The sequence below is a fragment of the Tinamus guttatus genome, unplaced genomic scaffold, assembly GCF_059628265.1.
Source record: "Tinamus guttatus ecotype Peru unplaced genomic scaffold, ASM5962826v1 Tinamus_guttatus_pri_ptg000060l, whole genome shotgun sequence".
NCBI lineage: Eukaryota > Metazoa > Chordata > Aves > Tinamiformes > Tinamidae > Tinamus > Tinamus guttatus.
In genome coordinates, this window is record NW_028288594.1 from 6,143,642 (window position 1) to 6,163,534 (window position 19,893).

Below are 19,893 nucleotides of genomic sequence, written 5' to 3' on the forward strand. Positions count from 1 at the left end.
GAAGCATTAGGCCTCTCCCATAATCCATACGAAATTCTCAAATAGACATTTCTGAATAGAGAGAGTTCACACCAGCATGCTTTCTTCCCCACATACTCAGGATTTGGCTTCTGAAATAGTTGCTTCTAGTTGGATGCTTCTTGCAGAATACAGTTATTCCTGAAGGATTTTCCACTTAACTCTGGTCTTTAATTGAAAAGATTCACCTCAGTTAACAAGAATGATCCTCAACAGGGGATGCCTCTGGAAGGGGGTGCACAAAGCTGAGCTTAGGAATTCCAATCATAATTTAACTCAGGCAGACAAAATTTGTTTCGATAGGAGCATTAAACTTCCTGTAGCTTGATATAAACTGATGGACTCTGCTTACTCTTGGCATTCGCTGTTGCAAATGAATCACTGTTACTTCCACCTCCCTGCCCACCCCTCTACTTGGTCCCTTTTTAATTTTACAGCTTCCTGAGCTTGACACCGGGAAATCGATAAGTAATTTAGAGGCCAGCAAATATAGAAGAAAACAAGTTATTTTGTACTTTTATAAATATTTGGAAGACCAAATTATCTAAGAAAACAGGTGCTCAGTTGACTCAGCAACCCATCCATCAGCATCACACAGTTAATTGCATAAGATCATAAACATTTATAATTAGAAGGCAAACAAACAAGAATTTTATAAACAACCCTCTTGAATCAGGCTGCGCATTAAATATTTGTGATAAGGTAATTAAGAATAGATTTACATTCCTGGCTCAGTGTTTAATACTTGGGAGAATGGATTTGGGTCTATGGAGGATGTTGTACAGCCAAGAAGAAAATACTCAATTTGGGCTCTTTTATCCATGGCTTAACGTGATTTCAGAGGAACATTGGCTATGTAATTGATCAGAGTGGAATTTCACTCATTGCAGATGAGAAAGTTCATATAATATAGAACATTAAACATATATTTATGTATTTATATGTCTAATGTCTCTTGTCATGGACCAATCCACTTCAGCCCTGCTTCAAAGGTCTATTTCCTTCCAGATCCTACTGGGTCTGCAGCTTGTCCCTACAGCCCTGCTTTTTATGGTTCATCCTTTGACCGGAAAATGTTAAAATTTTTGCTGTGTTTCAACATTGGGTGCAAAAACCCACAATTTTGCATTACAACATCATCGTGTTTGGTAATGAAAAACTGGCATCGCTACAGGATTATATCTGTGCAATCTCAGTGTATGGGATATGTTTCATATTCTAAGCTCATATTTGTGCCCAGCGCCATTCCCTGTCCCAAAATAGCCAGATTTGAATACTTAAAGTATTTAATGCGATTACTTCTACAGCCATTAAGCAGGCTCAGCATCCCATTAAGATGTATGTGAGAGTTCCCCTAAAGCTAATTTGTGATCAAGCCAGCATTGCTTCTAGTTATGTTTGGAATCAGAAGGCTAGAAACTCAATTTATATTGAAGCTAGAGTTCAAACTCTGTAAAATCTGATGTAAATGCTAAGAAACTAGATGGCTGTATCCCATAAGTGAGCACAGGGGAGCTCAGTCCTAGCAGTAGGATGACCTTCAGGTATTTGGATTTTTTATATATTAAAGGTTTGCTCCAATAATTAGCTGCTGTCAGAAACCAGAGGACTCTGGAAAAGCTGGATGGAGGGTAAAGCTGTGGCATGTGATTGATCAGGGATAGCAGTGAACCCCTTCAGTGGCAACATTCTGCTCACACACCGCACTCCCGGTCAAGGAAACCTCCTGGTTTTGGCATGACTTGACTCTTGGATCTTGAGCATCTTTTGTTGTTTGTTTTTACATTTATAGTCTTGCAACAGACAGGCAGGACAGCTGCTCCTTTCAGAAACATTTCTGATATTCTTGACCCTGACCAAAGAATAGTAAAGCCATCATTATTAAGAAAAAATAAGTTAATCATATTCTATCTTGCTCAGTATGTATTGGTTTGGTTTCAGTCATATGGGGCACAAGGGTACTTTCCTAATAGATAGGAAAGATCTCACTTGGAGACTCAGACCTTCTCGTTCTGCATAAGCCATACCCTTACATGAAATAAGTCTATCAAACCTTATTAGCGGTATTTCATTGTGTCACCTAAGCCAGTCTACGTGTGATGTTCCAGTTTCCTCCAATTCCAGTGAGTATGGATTCAAAGCATCTAGTCAGAGCCTTGTAGCTTGAATAATAACTGTGCTTAATGCTCAAGTAACATCATCTTTTAAACAACCTCTAACATTATCTGACCATTCCAATCCTCTTGCAAGGGTGGGGAGCAGGCCAGAAACCACTGGGAGATGAACTAATGGATGGATGGAAGGGCCTGAGCTGCTGTGCCTTGGAAAAGCAGACAGCATTGGAAGTTAGGAGTTCTAATGGCCAGTTACTGCTCTGGATGTCAACTCTGGCATATGCAGATTGCTAATGGGATATGTAATGCGTGTGTACGTGGTGTTAGCACATGTATTGTGCAAGTCTACCTCCGTTTCCTAAGAGTGGTGTTTTCTGCCCTTGGAAGGGAGCAACGAGGTATCACTGCACCCAGTTTGCAGATGAGCAAATGTTTGCCTGGGAGAAAAAAAAAATCCAGGTATAGATCCTTTTTTTGGTTTGATTCCCATCTTTGGCCTCCATATGCAAGTCTGTTTTGCTGCTCTGCGCGTGTGGAGCGATTGGTCTGTGCACACCATGACGCTGGTGCAGCAGACGTCACCAGCGCGTCAGTCCCGCTGACACCCCCTGCAAACGCACCCCGCTAGCTCGGTGAATCATGCCTGTGCAGCACGCAAAGCCGGCCCCGGCATGGATAAACCTCAGGCGTTTATTGAAAAGACACTGTTTTGCTGTAAGAGCATAGCTCACCCTGCTGCATTTAAGATTGCAAAGATTATTGATCGCTAAGTTAAAGCTGTAATGCATTTAATTCAGGGGACAAGGGACTCAGCAGAGCAGGAGCACTGGTGCTCTGCCCGTCAGTAATTAAAAAACATGATTTATCATTGAATACCCGTGGCTAAGGGACAGCCGAGCTAACCGTCTGGCTAGAGGGAGTGATGCTGGGGTAGGTTCATGATTATTCCTAAAGTTTTGTTTCTGTTTGTATGTTTATTTCTTTCCCCCTTCCCTCCAGGTCTAATAATACACGAAGGGCCCTCGGTTTACCGGATTTTTAAGCGGTGGCAGGCGGTCAATCAGCAGTGGAAAGTGCTGAACTATGACAAAACAAAGGACATGGAGGAGCAAAAAACAGGGACGAGGACAAACCAGCGCCCTGCCTCCCAAACCACCCACTCGTCCTCCACCGGTGGTACAGCCACTAACTCCGCTCCGGCCGACAGCGGGGCCCGGGCTGCCAGCCATGCCACAGGCACCCTCTCTGACCACCACTGTGCTTACACCATCCTGCATATACTCAGCCACCTGAGGCCTCACGAACAGAGGAGCCAGTCTAGTAGTAACAGAGAGCTCGTCATGAGGGTCACGACGGTCTGAGCCTAGGAATTCAGGAGGCCTTAACGCGGAGTGGAGGAGACCAAGAACTCATAAAGCAGAGGAGCATGGTGTGCCTTTTTCTTTCTTTTTTTTTTTTCTTTTCTTCCTTCTTTTCTTTCCTTTTTCTTTTTTTTTGGTAACTGCACAAGATATAAGAGGCGGCGCTTGGCCAGCTGAGGAAAAAAAAAAGGTGGAGGGAGAGCTGCATACTCATGCTAAAGGGGTTCACGTTTTCCAGCCAGTTTAAAAAAAAACAAAAACACAAATCACACACACAAAAAAAACCCAACAAAACAAGTGCAATACAGACTAAAAACTGAGTAGGCAGAGTTCTGGGGAGGCAGAGGAACAGATGGCTTAGCGTGGCTTTCAGATAGTGTTACTTGGAAGAGGTAATACTGTATACACATGCCCCGTGCACACACACACACACACACAGGTGTGAGAGTGAGAGAAACAATGAGGGGAATGAAATATTCTGAGTATTTTTTTTTCCAATCTGCGGTTAAGCAGGGCTATGAGTCGTTTTGTTTCATGAGTCACTCTGGAAGCTTGTTCGATTTACCATAGGATATTTGAAGTGAAGTGGCTGGGGATTTTTCAGTATTGATTTACCAAAAAAAGAAAAGAAAGGAAATGAATTGAATCATCTCAGCAAGAAAGTTTAACAAAGCCCAAGCCTACCAGATTTCACCAAAACAAAAATTCTGATTTTTCATAATGTTTTTGACAAAGGGTTTGTGAGGGTGGAGTTGCAGGGGTGGGGGCGGGATTCTATGACTTTTATTTGACATATAGACATTTCCGGCAAATTTATGCGAACACTCCGCAGGTGTTTCAAGCACAAGTACTGGCATGATTTATGCCTTCATAACCCCAAATCCAGCATCCAGACCTTCCCACTCGCACGCATCATTTTCCATGCATACCCTCCAGGCTGTGTCCTGTCCATTTCCCCTCCAGTCTCAAGAAGGTGACCCCCCTCAGGGGGTTGCTTCTACTTGCTCATTCAGACACTCATACATTAGAAATATGCATCTTTTTGGTGTGTGCATCTCTGCTGCTCAATTGGCAACAGGGTCTCACTCAGTCCCATAGGCTGAGACCCATATCCAGCTTGTTACTTGTTACTACAGAGCCTATTCCGTTCAATCACTCATCAGAGAGTTAGTCTGAAGAGGGAGCGCAGTTGCTGACCATGTGTTTTATGCTTCTAGTAAGCCTCCTTTTCTGGGATATACCTACAAAGGTACTGGTTGCTCTTCAGGAACATCCTCTTTCAATGCACAATGGCTGAATCATTTGTGGATATTAAAGGGACACTGTCAAGTACTTTTTAAATAGTTTTTAGGATTTGGGCTTTTTTTACTCTCCATTGTTTGTAATATTCTCTTACAAGCTTGAAAATAAAATTTCTTTCCCTATGGATTTTGTCCTTTTCCATTTGGGCATGTGCTGTTCTCTCCACTCACCCCATTCCTCCCACCATCGCCGCCGTTCTGCTGCGACGGGAGCCAAGCGTGGTGCCACGTTCCTGATCCCGCTGTCCTTGTGCCATGCAGGGTATGTCCCAGCTCGGAGGGGTTGAGCTGGCCCGTGTAACTGCCACAAGGGAAGCACACAAGTAGGAACCTCAAAAATACAGAGATTAGCAACAGCTCAGCAGTTCCAGAACAGTGAGTTTACAGTGATCAAGCCTGATCTCAACCGCCCTCCAATTAATTAAAGGATTCTAGCCAAATGTCACCCGTTCCGCAGAAGTGCTGATCAGCGTTGCACAATGGCTGTGTCTGACTGCCCTTTGGTCACTCTACCAGCACGTCTCTCAGTTCTCCTGGTGCCAGGGCAGATATGAGGCACCACATCTCCGGCAGCTAGGCCCTCATGGGTGAGGTCCCTGCAGAAGATGCCAAGCTTTAAGCTCCCTGTTCAAAAATATCAGCCATTTTGCAATGCAGAAGATGGAGGTTAGCATCTTAAGGCAGGTCATATTTTTCACCTCAACTACTTGACAGTGTCCCTTTGAATATCTGAATGCAACAGAACAGATAGTTCTCTGGCAGAGAAAGTGGGAGATGAAACACCAGCCAAGAAAGCTGACTTACTGAGGATCCATGCACACAGCATGGTTTCTGAGACCACTGTACCTTTATCTGACCAACCTTACTATCTACCAAAGAGTGCTTTTGGCTGAGGGGAGAGAAGGAATATCAGAAGGAGAGGGAAGGGGCAATTCTGATCATCTATAAAAGCAACTACCCCAGAATGAAGGTGTTGCAATGAATGGCTCTCTGGAAGAACAGCTTCTGGTCCGCAGTAGAAAGAAACACAGTCAAGGTGAGCAAACACAGCAGCCTCTCACTCCCATTCCTGTCCTGGAAGGTGTCCTTTTCCAAGAGATGGGTAATGGTGGTGGCTTTGGGAGGCAGGAGGCATACACAGCAGAAGGAATAGCTGTGAGATATAATTTATTTCCTTTGCTGTCTTGTATTCATTTAATATGGAGAAGTGAAATTCCTTTAACTTAACTAAATGCTAAAAGTTTATAAGGTAAGAAGCACAACTTGCCATGTCAGAGTGGCGTGATCTAGTAATCTGAGCACACGGGACTCTGCGTACTCTCACTCCAGCTCTCCCACCAACTCTGTAGCCTTGGGCTCTTTGGCTCAGTCCCCTGTCCACACAAAGGGGGAATAACAATACGTACCTACCTCACAGGGGTGTTGTGAGAATTCACATTCGTAAAGCCTGTTAAAGTGCTAAGTCTCATGCGTGGGCACCACAGGTCGTCGCGAAGCGCGTGGTGGGGGTGAGCAGTGCTGCCCTTTTGCTGGTTATAGTCTGAATTACTCAGCGAGGGTCCACGGGACCTCTCCTGCTCAGAGACCCTCCTCGACCAAAAGGGAGGGTGCCATCTGAGTTCCCTCTCCTCCATTGCATGATATTTTAAGCAGCTGTGAGGTGCAGGGTGGCCACAGACATGAAGTCCTACTTGACCAGGGATTTGCTACAACGTTTTCTATATCTGTGGGGTTTGTTGATTTTTTTTTTCCATATATTGCGCTTAGAAATAAACTTTCCACTTAGGGCTGGTGGTTTGGGGTCTCTTCTGTTGCATGGCAATGTATACAAGTCTTATTGTCTGTCTTACTGTGCAAATGATCCTGCAGCCCAATTTCAGAGATGGGTATGGTCTGAGCCTTTTCATGTTGGCCTAAGGCTCAAAAGCCTGTCTAGATTGTTTAATATTTAAACAACACTATGAACTTGTCAATTGTATATGTTCTGTGCAATACGAAGCATGTCATTACCTGGCTTGATGGGCAGAGGGGCAAAACTTGTTCAAAGAGCTTCATTCACATGCCAGCTTGGAGCCGAAGGACTGCCACCAGCACAGTTAACTCGGGAAAGCCATTGGAAACTGTTTGCAAATCAGTTTATTCCAGAATGAGGTGCTTCTGAGTTTGTGAACTTCCAGGGAAGCCAGCCTGGGAGAACAAGTGCAAACACAGTGTTGGGTTTGGGATTTTCTTCCCTCTCCCCTGCCCCCCAGCATTGATGGCAGAAACATCAAGGAGGGTCTCTGCCTTCCATAGCACAGTTCTCTTGCCTCCCCCAGTCTCTTTGTGCCATCCCCTTTGTGCTACTATGCAGGACTTCAAAAGGTGCAAATGAAGACAGGATGCTCCTGAGATCCGCAAAGTATATGATATAGAAGAGGGTTCCAGCAGATTGAAAAGATGAGGCAGAGCTATGCTACCGAAGGTATCTCTTCTTACCAACATATTTCCCCTGGTCTTGTCTGCTGGTTCCTACAAAGACGTTATTTGTATTTTGTTACAAAGCAGACAGACCAGATTCCACCAACAACCAAGGCTTGTAAAGAATTTGGCAGCTGTTTCTCCCTGTGGAGAAAATTCCAGGTCCTATCACTGTGGAGACCCCTCAGTTCTTGGGTTTTGTCATCCTCCAACTCTGGGGGTGGTCAGTGTGGAGCACTGCGTTGACCCACCATCAGAAATAGTGTGTGTATGGTCCTGGTCATTCTGTGATTTCTCCTACAGTCTCCTGATTTTAAATCAGTTTTGACAGGTCTTTCTGGTAATGTTCTTCAGAGGTGTTTTAACTTAACTTTGTGTGAGTTGTCAATGCTGTTTTTGCCTACAGAAACATCAGTGTTGGCCTCCAGCTTCCAAAGCTCTTGCAATTCTTGCCATTCAGTCTCTTGCTCTTCCAAAGCTCTTGCAATTCTTGCCATTCAGTCTCTTGCTAAATATCCGCTTCCAAGTTCAGATCCTCTTCCTCTGTGCTCAAGCACATGCGCTAACCCTGAGGGGGACCAGGGATCACAGGGACCATGAAGACACTATATTACAGTCAGACTGTAATCCCTATCAGTCTTATTTGATATATATTCACTTTGCCAATCTCAGTGCCTCCTACTATAATTCGTTGCCACAAAAAACTAACAGCAGAAAAACCGGCACATTGAAGCAACACTTGATTTCCAATTTCAAATGTCAGCAGTGATGGGTCATCTTTCAAGTAAGTCAAGTATGTTCCCTTTTGATAGTGGGAATTCAGGTGAGGACTGTGGCTTCCCAAGCAAGGTGCTGAAAAGGTCCATATCTCATTTTACTATGCTGGGCAGAGCCAAGGAAAGAGCAAGTCAGCAACATGGGTTTGATTCAAGAGAAGCATCGGTGGCCTGCCGCATTTTCACTCAGGGAGACAGGAAAATACTGCTTATGTCTGCCAGTTCTCTGACATTGCTCAAAGCCCTTACCTGTCTGCAGTAAAATATCAGAGCTAATACCTGTGGATGGAGGACATTTGAAGATTATCCAATTCTGAAGATGATGCTCTACCCGAACTTAATTGCCAGTCATCCAAACTTCTATTTTCTTCAAGAGAAAAAAAAATATATACATTTGCCAGACCTCTCCCATATCTCACAGGTCCTTGCAGTGTTCTAAACAGGCAAGTATAAAGACTCACCAGGACATAATGCAGCAACTTTGACTAAGGAAAATCCTAGTGATGGGAACCCTATCTGCCTTTGGATGTATGAGCAGCCGAGCAGCACTTCTGATGCAGGAGCAGCCTGCACCACTTCCAACCTATGAATTAATCACCAGGACTCCTGCACGTCAAGACTGAGAGCAAAAGGCCAGAAGACCTATTCCTTACTGCAAGTCAAACCCCTGCAGGGAAAAATCCCCTCAGTAATTGCCTTGAGGGACAGCAGTGAATTTGCCTTAGCGGCCAGTGGCTGGGGACCCTACCAACCCCTCTCCTCTTTACCTCACATGGGACCCCTCCTTTTCTTTCCTGAGTCACCAGATTCACTGTCCTCTCTGCTGTACCTAACTCGAGCTCTGAAGATGTCCTGAACAGACACAGGATTCCCTTAGACACCAGGTTTACAGACTTGCTACAGATCCCTCATGTGTCCAGACAGATTCGTTTTATTGACGGCCAATCTCGTATTGCAATCCAGTGAGGAGGAACAAGCGTACGAGCTTATTGCATTGACCTTCATCCCCCCTTGCACCTTGAGGGAGATACAGTGAAAACATCAATTGGTTTCTGTATGACAGCAATAAGCTGGTGGCTCTAGGAACATTTCCCACACTAATGCAAGTCTGACATCCTGCAGTTACTGAATACAGTCTTTGATCTCATATCTATCATGTCGGATACAAGGAGAACAGAATCTGACACTTCAGTGCTGTTTATACAAACATCAAAAACTATCTCAGTTCATTATTCAAATTACCTCCAGGTCAGTGGGTGAATTTTTTCCTTTGAAGAATAATGTTTTCTCTTCCAGAACTGGAATTACAAGATAAAATATATATACACATACACACAATTTGCCCTGAAAATAGAAAGAAAACAAAAAATAAACCCCAAAGAATACCTAACTATATTGAATAAGTCTTGACAGGAGCTAGGAAGTTGTTGCATGGAAAGTACTACATATGATTCAACTACAGGCAAAGACAAGACAGAAAAGGCAAATGATTTCATGTGGTCCTTGGTTAATACTCATTCTTGTATAGCATTTAATAAATCTGTAAGTCCATGGAAAACAGATACTCAGTTACAGCAGTGGGAAATAGACTGAAGACTCCCCCAACTCGTCTGAGCCATACCCAAGCAAGCACAAAGATGCAGAAGCACAAACACCCACCATCACTGCTGTTTGACAAGAGCTGGATTTCTGAACCAGAAGAAGGACTGAGACATTCTTTCCAAGCCACATTAGCAGTATTGTTCCCAGCTTGTTCACTACCTCTCATTAACACCATTTTTTTTCCCCAAACATCTTAGGTTAAAAAAAGGGTTGTGCAGTTCTGATACCCAGGCCTTAATGAATTAAATAACAGTAGAAAAGAGGTTCTAAGGGGAGATGTTTTGCTCTGTCATGCATCAAGGTGTATTTTATCAAACAGAAATAGGATATCAAAATCTGTTTTGTGCCTGAGTAACTGAATCTGCTCATAACTGAGGAATCTGAGTCTTTGTGGAACTTAAGCTTCTACAGGGACAACAGGTTTCCTCTGGATGGAACAACCAGAATCAGCCAACTGTGTTTTCCTTCCAGTGGCACCCCTCTATGGCAAGACCTCCACCCTCACCCTGTCTCTACCATGTGAGCTAGTATACAGGGGCTCAAAGGTCTCATGAAGATCAAGCTTATGATTTGTGCAGGCACCAACTTGGATAGTAGTAACTAGTCAAGAAGAAAGACCTTTTCCCAAGAGGGAAAAGGCTGTTACTACCAAGCCATTGCTGAGCATCTATCAGTTTGTATCAGTTTTGACATCAATAATCACAAGAATTGTCATTGTCCTCTCATACTTCCCTAAAAGCTTTTCCACAACACATCACAGAGGTTCAGTTTAGTCCTTTTCTTTAGCAGGACAGAGTTCTACCTAATCCATCTGATCTCTCTCCAGCCACAGAGGAAAAAAAAAAAGTCCTCCAAACAGCTGATCTTGATATCTTTGTTCTTATGAGATTATATTCCTCTTCCCTTTCACTCACTACACATCATCTCTCCTTTCCCTTGCAAAAGGGTGATTCATTATGCACTGAATGGCAAAGTATCTCTGACACAAGAGCATAGACAGCCCTTTTCCTCCTTGTTAAGAGGCCCACAAACCTTCCTCCACATCCCTCTAGGCTTTATTCATAGCTTTTTTGTTCCAGAAGAACAAACATTTTCAGTTATTCCCTTCACTGTTTTCCAGCTCTGGGACAAGAGCATAGGAAGTCTTCTGTTTGATTCTTCACCTCATGATAACAAGAGTGGATGATGAACACAAGCCAGAAACACAGTGAAGACAGAACATTTGAATTCCAGATAGTGGTAAAACTCAGTGAGTTGTGCCCAGATAAGAAGGGAGCAAGAATCTGCTTTATAAGGTTTATACACAAAATGGTCTTGTCCTTTGTATTTTCAGCTCATACGCATCAGTTTTCCATTATAAACAAACCCTCTATAGGCAACACAGGCCAGGCTTGAGAAGGAAATCTTCCTCACACCACAAGCCTATAGCTATGAATCAACCCTTTCAGCACCTCTGCCCCAGACAGGCAGAGAGTAGAGAGGAGGAGGTAGCTGGAAAGGATGGAAAGAACGCTTCCCTGAATCGGCATCCCCAGCAGGCCGATTCTGATTCTCCTCACATGGTATGAGTCCCCTTTGAAACATTTCCAAGGACTAGACTGATCCTTCATGACTATAGGATCTGCCCAGGAGAGATCAGTGGTGTCGTTGCACGGCTCTCTGAGGCCTGTTAGAAAGGTCCCGGATAGGGCCTTGAACAATCACCGTGTCCACTGAGGGACGGGACGAGGCAGCGGTATGTCCATGCAGAAATACTCTCTTTGAGACTTTCCACATAGATGTCTGTGGGGTTGGGGTGGGGGGGATTGGTTTTGTTCAGGGCAGGAAGCATGGGGGGGAAGGGAAGGCTGTCATGTAAATCAAAATCAGCCTCGAGGGAGGGATTGACCAAGAGGAATGACCATGTCAACTGTGTTACTGTCCCGTCATTCTCCTGAACCCAGAATGGAAACTTCCAAGTGCTCTTCATGAGCTTACATTTATTAGAAAACTATTCCTGGGTGTTTAAGGTTGTTTTCTAATGAAAATATACATAATAAAAAAGCAAATTAAAGACTCTGTTAATCTTTTCCTCTCCTCTGTTAACCTGTAACACACACTGTGAACTTTACCTCCTCCTTGTTTGTTTACTGCCATTCCTGGTCAATAAAAGTCTCTTTCTTTCTGGTCATGATCCACACAGGGCCTTATATAGTAAGCTTTTGTGTTATGCCTTCACATGCCAGACGTCAAGAGTTCACTTAGAGGTTTTGGGGAGGAAAAAAAAAAGCCATAGCTTAGCACACCTAGTACAATATATCAGCAACTTAGCATTTGTTTATACTAGGAAAGGGCAAAAAAAAATTCCAAACATGACTATAAGATTCATGTGTAGTGCATTCCCCAAGTGCAAGGGAAAAGTAGGCAATGTTCAAAGAAACCATGGTAAAGTAAGTGGCAAGCAGTGAAAAATGCTCTATTTTGAGACTACCCACTATGGTGTGCCCAAGAGAACTACAGATGCCTTCGACACTTCGCATGCCCTGTTTAAGCAGCAGCAGACTCAGCTCTTACAAGCAAATACATATGGAGAAACTGAGAATGCTGAAAGCAACCGCCTGCATCACGGTGGGAAGGGGTTGCTAGAAGGCTGGGGGAGCGCAGCAGCTCATGACTTGAATGCTGGGTACATCGCAGCACACTTTACCTCAGGATGTTTTGTCAGGCTGCCCCTTTTTCCCCTGTGCCTGCTGAACATCTAGAGCATCGTTGTTTAGGTGATGTGTCCAGAATACTAACACAACCAGCTGCACATCCCTCCTTTCTCAGGAGAAGCCCAGGGGCAGAGTTTCACCAGCCAGCAGCAGGGCTCATGAAGGCCACCACCTCGAAAAGCTCTGAAAACTCCTGCTGAAGCAGCACAGAACTTCCACACGTTGCACATGTGAAGTTTCTGTCCTGAAAGGCAGTCAGAGAGTCTCCTCGTCCTTCCCCCAGGAAACCAGTGCCAGATACGCTCTTTTCTTCTATACAAGTCTATTCCAGTAAGTCTATGAAAATGCAGAGATGGAGAAGGAAGCAAAGTGAGAAAGAGAAATGTGCAGGATGGAAAAGTGGATGGAGGAGATAAGACAGTAGAAACAGGGACTGGGTTGAGAAGATGGTAGGAAGCAGGAATAGGACTGGCAGAGAGAAGGGGGAAGATAAGGTATGAAAAGGCTGATGGCAACTGTTGATTGCTGAAGAATGACACTTATGGTTTGGAAAAAAAGAGGGCAAGACAAGCCCTAAAAGGGTCCTCAAGGAAAGGATGAAGGACCTGTGAGATACTGGCAGACTAGACTTCCCAGGGTCCTGTCCAATTCACCTCATAGAATCATTAGAATCATTATGGTTGAGAAAGACCTTCAAGATCATCAAGCGAATCTTTCCACAAGTTCATGGCCAAAAACGGGTCCTTCATCTATTACAGCCTGGCAAACAACCTTCTTCTTAGATTATAAGAACCAATTAACATAAAGCTGCATCAGCCAGGCTAGGCAAATACAAATTACTACACCCACGACCTTATCTGTAACTCATTATATTCTTGCCAAAAAGTATTACTCCTAATTTAAGAAGGCCTCACAGGGTTTCCTTCTGTCCATACAGCTACATAGCTAAGACCATGATGTGGCGAGCACCTGCTCAGTCCAAGACTGATTTCCTATACCAGCCAGTGCTCTCCCAAACTGTAGCAGCTATAACACTGTGGTCCTTGCCAACTCCCTGGGTTTTATAAGAACACAGATACTGAAATGCTCAGTTGCTATAAAGAGATAAAAGGTTGTCTGTAAAATGGGGAGGTTTGAGTGATATTGCAGCTTACATTTCCTTGCACACAAACAGGAGTACTGCCAAAACATTGGGGTCTAAGCTCAAACTGCAAAATTCTGAGACAAATTTTAAATATTGTTGGCTTGAGACTAAAATGATTTCCAGGCAGGATGGTTGCAGGAAGAGTTTTTAACCACCATGAACACAGGAGTGTTTTGATTTGAAAATGGGTGAAGATTTCAAAATCTAACCTGCAATGAGCGCAGGTGCATCTGTGCAGGGGATATTTTTATCTGGGCCCTAAAAGGAAAATAATCCCTTTTGAGAATTTCAAGCAACGACCACCATTGTCATCCACGCAGAGGTTGCTCTCAAGGAACCAGTTCCAGAAGTGACCCAACAGCGCTTTCTTCAACACGGGGAGAACATCGGTCCCTGAAGAACAGGGCTGACAACTGTCTTCAATTTCAGTATTAAATTCCCAATAATTTAGATCTGTAAAATGATCAAATTATTCTGAAAGAGATCACATAAGGGCCTGACATGAACCTGACTGAAATCCACACAATTCTTTATCAGACAGTGGGCACCTTGGATCAGACCTGCCCTCTGGGCATTTTGTATTCCCAGCTCTTCAATATTCACAACTTCTGATTTCAGGACAAAGCAGCTAAGGCACAGCAGAGTAGTAAGCAGAATTTCTCAGTAAGGACAGGTCAGTCTCATAACATAGTTTGCAAAAGTTAATGTTTTTATTATCCCCTACAAAGGTGCATTCCAATGCATACAAAGCACTGACAGCCACGAACTCGAAGCCCAAGCTCTGGAACAAAGGCCACGTGAGTCTGCCCGTGTCCATGCACAGTCACGCGTGCAGGTGTACACGTGTCCCTGTGGGAGCTCGAACTGAAGTTGCTAAGAGCACACAGAATATTAGTACAAGCCAAGGAATGAGCACCAGCCATGCTGTGATGCCTCTGCACTGTCTTACTGCCCAGTAAAGTATCAGCAGCTTCTGCAGAAACGTAACCACTTACTTTGCAACTACCAGGGCAAAAGAGCCTGTTCATAGGTGGTTGTGGTAGACTCGTTGAAACACTGCGAGTTCGTTACCAGGGTCTCTAACTTACCTAGATGTCTACAGCTACATCTCACCCAATTTTATATACCCGAAGGCCACTTGGCTGCCCTAGTAACCATCACAGAAAAACAGAAAGCTCCAGGAATTATTCATCTCAATTGTACTCAGCACCAAACTGCCTACACAGTTGTCTTCTGCAATTTCAGATGCTTGACTGGCCTCCAAGGTCTTAATTTCAAATCAACTCCCATTCCTAAAGGATGGAAAACACACACGTGCCTCTCCTGTTCATGTATCAGAAAATCAGCAGCCTGAACTAGTTATCTTTCTATTAAACACAGGAAGTAAGGCCCACCAGGCTCAATACAATGTCCTTAGCACACGGGTTTCTTCGCTTATGCCACCAAAGAACTAAAGAAGGGAGAAGAAAATCCAAGGCATTTGTGACGTTGTCCTATAATCCATAGTCAGTACAAGAGTCCAACCACCAAACATCCTTGCCCTGCAGTAAATTATTCTTGGTCTACAGCCCTCACATCTATTGCTTGCGGCATGTCTCCTATTCACAACAGTTTTGCAGGAAGGATGATGCAATTCCAAATGTTCAATTTATTCAGTGTTTTGTTTGTTTGTTTTAAGAAGTCCCAAAAGGATATTGTTTATTTCCCGAAAGTAAACCCCGCCACACACACACACACCTTTTTAGGCACATATGAGCATCTCCAAGTCACAGCGATCTCCTGAAAATTCAAGCCGAGTTTCTAAATACTAAGCAGAAGACTGTTTTTTAACAGCAAACTCTGCAAGGCTGCAAATGAAACCTGGCAAAAAAAAATCTTTTCTAAATAGCAAGGCAGCTAGTTCCCTGACTGTCACAAATTCATGGCTTGTGATACTGCAGAGAGTTCTAATCATTACAGCACATCCTGTATCAGAAGCATCTTTCAGAGCTTCGGGGAATTGTTTGTTTGCTTGTGTAAAGCTGCAGTAAGGGAAAAATAAAATCCTGACACAATAGAGAAAGGAAGGCAGGGAGAGACAGTGTGCTCAGGCAGATTGGAGCAAGTACAGCCACCATATTCAACCCACTGGCTTAATGAAATGCATGACCTCGTGCTGAAGGATAGTCCCTGGATTAGAAATTTCCCCTGGAATTTTTTTTTTAACTAAGGCATTTGCCTGGCAGTCAAAACAAGCAAGCAGCAGCATACAGCAAGGTATTGAGGCTTTAAAATAGTATTTGAAAGGTTGAAGATCCGAGCTCAACAAGCCAAAGATGTTGGCATCTACTGCATCTTCCGACGTAACCGATCTGCAAAAGGAGATCATTCAGGACCCCATGCAGCAGGCAATGGTGATCCAGCACCCCAGACTGGTGACCAAGGCCCTCCAGACCAAGAGAAAGACCTTGATGTCTTACAGGGAGAGCCTCACACCAAAGGACATCCTTGGGCTGCCCTTCTCAGCTACCTGAAGGGCAGTGCTCCTCTCCCATCGCTTGACCTGCTCCCAGGACAGGCTCTTGTCTCAGTCTGTTGTCTCATCTTGGAAAACTGGGACACTGCCCCTGCTCCACAGAAGAAAAACTTCTGCAGAAGGGGTGCAGATGTCAGTATCTTCCCATCACCACTCCACGATCACCAGCACGCGGGCAAAACGGCCTCAGCACACAATATCCACCTCCACAGTATCCAGTGTGGAAACTGTTTTGGGCTAAATTTGAGCGTTTCATGTTGGGGTAAAACTACAGCCCATGAGTTCTTTGGACCACTCACATTATGTTTCTGAGAAAACACTTTCTAAACACATGTAAAACATCCCACGGCTTTACCTTCCTGGAAAAAATACACTATTCCCTTCAGCATCCATCTTCACACTTTTCTCTGGGCTTGTGACGGTTGCGTTTGTTGCTGTTACTGAGATGCATGAGATTAAAATCAAAATGCTAGACGGTTGCATAATCAGCTAGGGGATGAAAAAAAAAAGAAAAAAAAAAAAGAAAAAAAATGTTCCAGATTCTATTAATACTGCCAGTCTGCTCCCTCCCTCCTCAGATTCCTGCAGAACAAAGATCACAGACAGATTCGTGCAAGCACAAACTGGCAACCTAATTGGATCAATACCATCCATGGATTTTGTAATGAATTCTGGGTAATTAATCTGCTAGGGGAGGAGAATTAAAAAGTCTTAAACCATCCAATTTTGAAGCCTAAAACTATGTGTTCTTTTTATTTCCCCAAGGTAAGAAAGTGTTAGGTCCGGTATCCGAATTGACAGGGAGAGAGAGACAACCACCATAGATATATTGTCTTTTATTAATAGAAGAAAGATAATAAGTATTACCAGCTAGCTGGGGTCCGGGCTTTCCCACGCAGGGGTCACACCACGGACCCCGACCACTTCGAGCGTCCCTCTTTTATACCGTTCTTACCCAAGAGTGTTCCCCCTCCCGTTTTCCTGTTTTGCATTCTTGTTAATGTTATCTATTTTGCTGAATTAAAACATCTGGATAAGCAGCCCCCCTATCATCCTGATTGAGGGCAGGGCACCCTAACCCCGCCACCTATCAAGGGTCCAGACCTTGCCATGAGCAGGGCATCCTGACCCTGCCATCTATCAAGGGTTCTGCCCCTGCCATGAGCAAGACATCCGGACTCTGCCAGTTATCATGGGTCCTTGTGCTCTAAGACTCAGCTTATTCTACATTAGCTATTTAACCCCTACCTTCCCTGCTAATGCACCCTACAAAAGGCCTATTGTGCTCTGGGAAAAATGGAACAGTTGACCACCTTTCCATCCTGACAGTCAGGAGACCAGACTGTTCAGGAACATGACCCAAACGCTCTGAGCTCGCTAAGAAATCCCAGACCCACTTTTCCAATGAAAACTCTTACCAGCCCCCCTCATCTGCAGGTCAAACTCTACTTGCCCATCTAAAGTCAGAGAGGGCCTCACATCTTTACTGTCAAAAATTAACATTTTCCTTATTTTTATCTAGGATGCAGAGTAACTATGATCAAGAGTTGAGAAAATCATTTAACTCCTGTTATGGGGGCAGCATGATGGCAGCCAGATTAAAGATGTCCTTTATGAACCATCATAGAGCAAGAGAACACGATAATGAATTAGTTAATTATACCAGTATTCGAGGCCAATACTACCCATCTGCCTCTTTGATTAATTAAAACTTTGATAGATGACGATGAGACTTTCTCAGGTCTGAAAGCAATTAGTTGTCAGAGTCCTCAATAAATCTGCTGGCATCACTGACTGAGCTAGCAGAACAAGCCACTTCAAACAGTTCCAGAACAGAGGCAGCAAGGCAGATATGGAGTTGGAAACATCCTCTACATGATGCACTAGTATTTTGGTGGAATACTGCCAGCTGAGGCCAATCAATTTTAACTTCTTGTTTAAGCTCCTTCTTGTTACCCTCCCAAGATCAGAGGATGTAAAGTAAAGGATATGAACTGTTGAGGCTATTGTTAAGATGACATGGGTCCTGTTTTTCTTTTATCCAAGCTCTTTGCACTTCAGCAAATGGGTTCAAATTCACTCTCTTGGATGTCTGTACTCCTCAGATCAGTGAAAACAGTCCTGGTAGAGGAGGATGTTGAAAAGCAATGAGGAGCTGAACTCTTCCAATCTTTTCCCTGTTCATCATTTAAAGAAAGACCAAAAAAAACAACGGTAGTTTCCCAAGAGCTGGTGGCAAATCAAATATAGCCATGAACAGGTCAAGGAGAGACTAAGCGCTGAGTTGGAATCTGAGAAACCACACACAGATCATGGGGATTGGGAACAAAAGCAGGGCATGAAGAGCAGAAAATGAAGGTGATCAAAGAACTTTCTACTGTGAGAAATCCTAGACTCTGGAACTGCTTTGCAAGGCAGTGGGAAGGGGAAAGTCCTACTACATGATCTCTTAAGAGCAAAAAATGTTGACGATATACTGCCAGGAAAACCTGCCTTAGACAGCGGAGACGGGGAATTAGTGTTTTCCACCTTAAAATAAGTTGATTACTCTAACGGTAAAGATGCCAAGTGCAAAAAAACTGCTTCAGCGCACCATTACATTATAGAAATGAACTCCCAAGCCACTAAATAGACAGCTCTTCTCTCCCTGAAAAGCATCTCCTTTAGTTCTCCTGCTGTGGAGTCCAAAGCTCTCTTGGAAAGGTCATTGCTTTGGAAAAGTCTCGAGAAAGGATCAGGATGGCCCAGGAAAGCCACTTGATCATGTTCAGCACAAGAACAAGTATGTGAATAGACATTAGCATGGATTGAGGAGGGTGAATATGAGCCCTCAGCAGATGACTGGCATTGCACACCCCCAGGAAGGGCAGTTCAGATGCCTTGGGAATTGCCCTGGGGGTGCTGTACACCAGCAAGGGCAACCTGGGGCTTTGAGTAACCCAGGGCAGAGCAGAGCAGAGCAGAGCTCTCCGTCAGGCCTGTGCTCTCGTTAACCAAGCTGACTGCTCAGCTGAGCCCATTGGCTGACCTGCAATAACAACTGTGACCAGTGCATACACTCCACATTGGCTCAAACGCTCTTCCTCACTTAAGTGCACTCATGTGACCACATTCCTGCAGCTGAGGAGACAGAGGGTAACTGCGGTACCGTAACTCAGCCGGTTTCAGTCAGCTGAGCCAAGCTCATCATTGCCAATCAGGCAGTGAGAGGGGTTAGGAGCTCAGAGCAGTCCCGTAAGAGCAGGGCACCGAGGCAGATCTGACGGCAGCTGGGCAAGTCCGCTCCCTCTACCACGGTTAGTTACAACTAAGACACTAAAACTTCCTTATACCACAGATCCAAGACATGATTATTAACAATTATCAGCAGTGATTAGCTAATATGACCATAATACAACAATCCCTCTGCCTACCACTCAACTGCAGGCACCAGCACGTTGGAGCAAATTGTTCCTACCCAACGTTCCTCCCAACAACAAGGGGGGATCCCTGTTTGCAGGAGCAGCCCCAGGGCAGTTGCAGCGCAGGCTGCAGTTCCCCCAGGTGTTCGGGCAGGGAAGAGTTTGGACTTGTTTAGTTTTGATAAGTTTAGACTTTTGCACACCACAGAGATCACTGCTCATTAATCACCTTGGAAAGAGAGGAAAGGACATCCTAGATTGATGGGTCTCCTGCTTTATGTTTCATTCCTGGGTCTTTAGTTCAGTAACTGAGAAAGAAGTGTGTATATACAGGTAAAAGGAGGTAACAGAAGAACACAAAAACCAGCTTCCACTTGCACTGCCTGTGTTTTAAGGTACAGAAGCTGGTTCTCTGACTGTCACAAAAGGGCTTGCTAACTTACCTAACTTACCCATTTGCAAGTACAGGCAGCAACAGGCCACTTCTCCAGTTATAGGAAGAACTGGA

General features: G+C 44.2%; 1 protein-coding gene across 1 annotated transcript in view; it reads left to right on the plus strand.

Annotated features, from left to right (window-relative positions):
- Window positions 1–3,757, plus strand: part of MARCHF4 (membrane associated ring-CH-type finger 4) — a 95,224-nt gene extending 91,467 nt beyond the window's left edge. The window contains exon 4 of the mRNA XM_088519594.1: window positions 3,132–3,757. Coding sequence (XP_088375720.1) covers window positions 3,132–3,493 — 362 coding nt within the window. The 3' untranslated portion in view covers window positions 3,494–3,757. The remainder of the gene's footprint in view (window positions 1–3,131) is intronic.
- Window positions 3,758–19,893: the final 16,136 nt, after the last annotated feature.